Genomic DNA, 4222 nt, shown 5'->3' with positions numbered 1-4222 from the left:
ACACTGCACAGCACTGTTCTAACAGGTGAACATAAACTATGGAAAAAGACAATAAAAATAGGACATTATTTTAAACAACACCAAAAAACAAAGAAATTACATGTATTTTTTTCTAGAGAAACTACCTAACAATCACCTTTATTTGCAGTGACATTAGTTTTGGGGTCTTATCTTGTCAAGACCGTCATTTTTTGTGCCTTAAGAACTTTGTACAGGTTTAGATTTTCTGTAGTCATATCTTTTTCTGTCTTGTGATAAATGACAACAGGTAGACAGCTTTCTCATTGAGTCAGATGTATGTTATTAATCTATTTATATTCAATAAAGGAAACAAAACATGGTATCAAGCAATAAGGATGACTTAGAGGTGTTTTCACTTATTCATAGGGAATGAAAAATGGCAAAAAGAGACAATTCTTACCTTGCATCATGAACAAAATGAATTTTATCAGCAAAATATGTTATCTAGATGTATTCAATCTGATTAGGTGTTTTGTTGGGATGTACAGACCTGGTTTATTGCAGGTAATTTTGGAAAATTGTATTTAAAAAGACCCCTAATTTCTATTTTTAAACCCTGTTCTTCTGATGCCATTCATCCACGCATCCATAAAATCACAGAAATTTTAATGACAAACAGAATTTTTGACATTAGTGTTCATATAAGTAAGTAATTCAACCTTGAMTTCAGTTCAGAACAAGCTAAAAGACTGAACAACAAATTAGGACTTGGTATGCAAAAGGTTTTAGTTTTTTGGGCTGATAAAGACTTAAAAGGAAGAAAAGAAATAAAGAAAAGAAAATATTGAAGAAATGCCTCAAAGTTGATTAATCAGCTTGCCAAAAATGGCTTAACAACAGCTGCATGTGAGTCAGATTTGCCATAAATTAAACAAGTTTTCCTAAAGTGGTCCACCAGAAAATGGATATAACATGCAATAAAAAAACAATAGTGCAATACTTCAATACTGCTTGCCAGTAAATGAAAAGTAGTTCTTACTCTGAGTGCTCTTGCTCTGCAGAGGCTGAAACAGGAAGCTGCTCGCAGCAGAGGGCTTCAGTGATGGACAGAAGTTCACATTCAGCCAGAGTTGGAAGCAGGAGACGCAGTGTCTCCATAACGACATTATCAGAGACACGACTTTGCTTCACCAGCTGAGACACAAACCCCAGACCCTGAGATGAAGATGAGGAGCGGCCTTCAGTAAAAAAACTCACTTTACAACATTGAAGCCATGCTTCTGTTACTTGGATTGTGTTATGTATATGACTAAAACAAACACTTGAAATAAAAAGAGACCTGGTCACAGTTTGAATAAAGTCTCTTCAGCTCCATTTCATCCTTTAAATGATCCTGGGCTTGATTGTTGGCAGTCATTTCTTGAAATCTGAGAAATGCAATAGTTTTAGTCAAATCATAAGAAAGTCGTCATTACTCGTTTAAAAACTTGGATGAGACGAGTCACCTTTCTAACGTGAGTGTGACGACCTGCTCACGCTTGTGAAGTGCCTCGTGTAAGATGGCTGCCATCCTGCGATCAACCTGCAGCCGAAACACGTCCTCTCCCTCGCTCTTCTCCTCTCCTTCAGAGCAGTCCTGGTGGGTTCTGGTTGATGCGGCTCCAAGCTGAGACGTCTGGCCGTCCAACTCGCTCATCTCTACTTGAAGCTGCTGCTCTGCTTCTTCTAGGCTCTTAGGCAGAAATCAAAATCAAGTTCTAACATAAGCTAACAAATTTCCCTGTTTAATTTAGTGAGGAAGATCATGTCATAAAAAAAATCTGGGTTTAAATTTAATAAAACATTCCAAGGCAGGATGGTAGCCTACCGTGAAGTGCCTGTGTATAATSTGAGACATTTTTTGGATTTCCGGGCTTTTTGTGTCCCCAAGTTGTTGAATTAACAGGCTTTGCAGGGTGACCACGGCTCTGCAAGTCTCCAAAACTTTGATCCATCTCTCAGCTTTCTGGTAGCTGATGGTAGCCATCTGCATGGCCAGGCTGTCTGCTTGAGAATGCAGATAATCTTCTCTCTCCCTCTGCATCTCCTCCTTCACCTGCCAACATTAAAAATAATTACTTTTAATCATTTATTACAAACTAATAATCAAAACCTTTATACTTTTAACAGTAAACATAAACACAAAAATGGAAACTGCTGATCAGCTGGATGCTTTTGTAGGAGTGTTGTTGATTTGTTTGATACACCTTGGAAAGAATACCATAAAAATATGTGTGTGTGTGTGTGTGTGGGGGGGGGGGGGGTGAAAAAAAAGAAAACAGCTCCACCTTATCCATAACACCGCTCTCCATCTCCTTCTCCTTCTCAAACAGTTGAATCTTGTCCTGAAGCCTGTTCTGGAAAAACACCACATCAGATGGGTCTGTTTTCTTTCTGGCCTCGGCGGTTTTCCCCTTGGATTGCATATTGGCCTGAAATAAACCACAAAATCCACAAGAATGGCTGAGAGAGGAGTCTGTGTGCAGGGTTAGGATGTGATTAGGAATGAAGCCACCCTGTGGAGCCTTTTATTATTTCTGAATAATAAAGCAGTCGTCCAGCAGCTGCACACTTGGAGCTAGATAGCAGTGTGGAGGCAACAGTTTTCTACTTCCTGTCAATTTAGGACAGCATCAAAAAGCAGCTTTTTGTTTCATAAGCAGAATTTTAAAAGCACAGAACATTTATTACACTACGTAAAAAATGTCAACACTAAAAGAAAATAGATATAATAAATCCTACGATCTTGTGATATTCTGTCCATATAGTGCTGGTCTGCAGCAACTGTTAAAAGTTTGCTCTCAGTATGGGTTACAGCATGACATTAAATACAATGCAAAAAAGAGCAACATRATGATTGTTAAGAGCAAAGAAGACACTAAATTATCTTTTCCTGACTTCACTCTGTCTGGCAGCATCCTCCAGGTCACGGATGAGGTCAAATATTTGGGACATTTCATCACCGCTGACCTGTCTGATGATAGAGACATTTACAGGCAGCGTTGTACTCAATATGTACAAGCTAATATTCTCCTTCGGAAGTTCTCCATGTGTTCAACACCTGTCAAAATTGCACTTTTTAAAGCATACTGTACTCCAATGTATACAGCCCACCTGTGGCGGCGTTACAAGAAAAGCAGTATGAATAAACTTCAGGTCGCTTATTATGATYGCATGAGGATGCTGCTTAGGGTGCCCCGATGGTGTAGTGCCAGTCAGATGTTTGTGAATGTCAGTGTACCAATCTGTGCTGTTGTGCTTCAAAACATTATGCACAGATGTATGTGTAGATTAACAGACTCTGCAAACAGCATCATTCAGACTTTGACCAACCCTGTTCAAAGCTCAGTGAGATTCTTCTCCAGTTTGTGGAATCATTGGCGCTTTAGTTTATATGTTAATGATTGATTATTTCATTGCATATTTTTTTATTACTTTTTTATTGTTCTTGTTTTGTCTGTTTTTCTTTTTTCTTCTTGATTATTATAGTTTTTTCTCTTTTTTGCCTTTTTTTGCTGACAACTGGGACCTCAGTATCTATCGTTCATTCCTCATTTACTACTCATTTGGAACGACAATAAAAACTCTAAATTTCTTGATTTAATCTCATTATTCTGCACAAAATTTAACTATGATTCCAAGATGTTTAGAGCATTTTTTTAGGTGCTATTTTATATTAAATAGGCCACCAAAACCAACCGTAATCAAGATCCCGCCTCTTCGCCATGACCACTGGGTTTGTGTGTGTCTTCATAGCCAGCCCAGTGACATAGATATAAAAGAAATAAATAACCGCGTTAAGCTTTGGCTGCGTTAATGCTATAGTAACGCGCTAATATGCTAACTCTGTGGTCCTCCACAGTATTCCCCAAAAATCTTTCAGCTTAAAAGATGGTTATTCGTAGCACACAGGTGCCACCACAGTATAATGAAAAAGACCATGGGTATTACAGCAGGTCAGTAAGTCTTTAGGCGAATATAAACCAATTTCTGTAATCACCATCTGATCTTCACGTTCCTTCCTCCATGCTGCCAAGGCGAGACAGAGCTTGGTTCTGGAGATGGCGTGAGGCAGAACGAGACAGCGGTCGATGACAGACAGACACTTCTGAAACTCCAGCTTCATCCTCAGCCTGTCGTCTTCAGACAGAGTCAGCTGGGACGAACACAAACACCTGAAACAGCAAGAAACATGCATTATCAGTGTCAAAACTTTATTTCA

The 4222-nt window shown here is 38.8% G+C and overlaps 1 protein-coding gene across 1 annotated transcript in view; it reads right to left on the bottom strand.

The window, feature by feature from the left end:
- The window catches only part of LOC106518381 (limbin), a 17852-nt gene that overhangs the window by 4233 nt on the left and 9397 nt on the right, over positions 1 to 4222 (bottom strand). Inside the window, exons 16-21 of the mRNA XM_014009650.1 lie at positions 4001 to 4175; positions 2289 to 2432; positions 1829 to 2056; positions 1467 to 1693; positions 1301 to 1388; positions 1001 to 1176 (exon numbers count right to left, since the gene is read on the bottom strand). Of these exons, the coding sequence (XP_013865104.1) occupies positions 1001 to 1176; positions 1301 to 1388; positions 1467 to 1693; positions 1829 to 2056; positions 2289 to 2432; positions 4001 to 4175 (1038 nt within the window). The remainder of the gene's footprint in view (positions 1 to 1000; positions 1177 to 1300; positions 1389 to 1466; positions 1694 to 1828; positions 2057 to 2288; positions 2433 to 4000; positions 4176 to 4222) is intronic.

Source organism: Austrofundulus limnaeus, unplaced genomic scaffold (genome assembly GCF_001266775.1).
Source record: "Austrofundulus limnaeus strain Quisiro unplaced genomic scaffold, Austrofundulus_limnaeus-1.0 Scaffold60, whole genome shotgun sequence".
Classification (NCBI taxonomy): domain Eukaryota; kingdom Metazoa; phylum Chordata; class Actinopteri; order Cyprinodontiformes; family Rivulidae; genus Austrofundulus; species Austrofundulus limnaeus.
The sequence above is the reverse complement of the archived record's forward strand: the minus strand, read 5'-3'. Positions and strand labels throughout refer to the sequence as shown.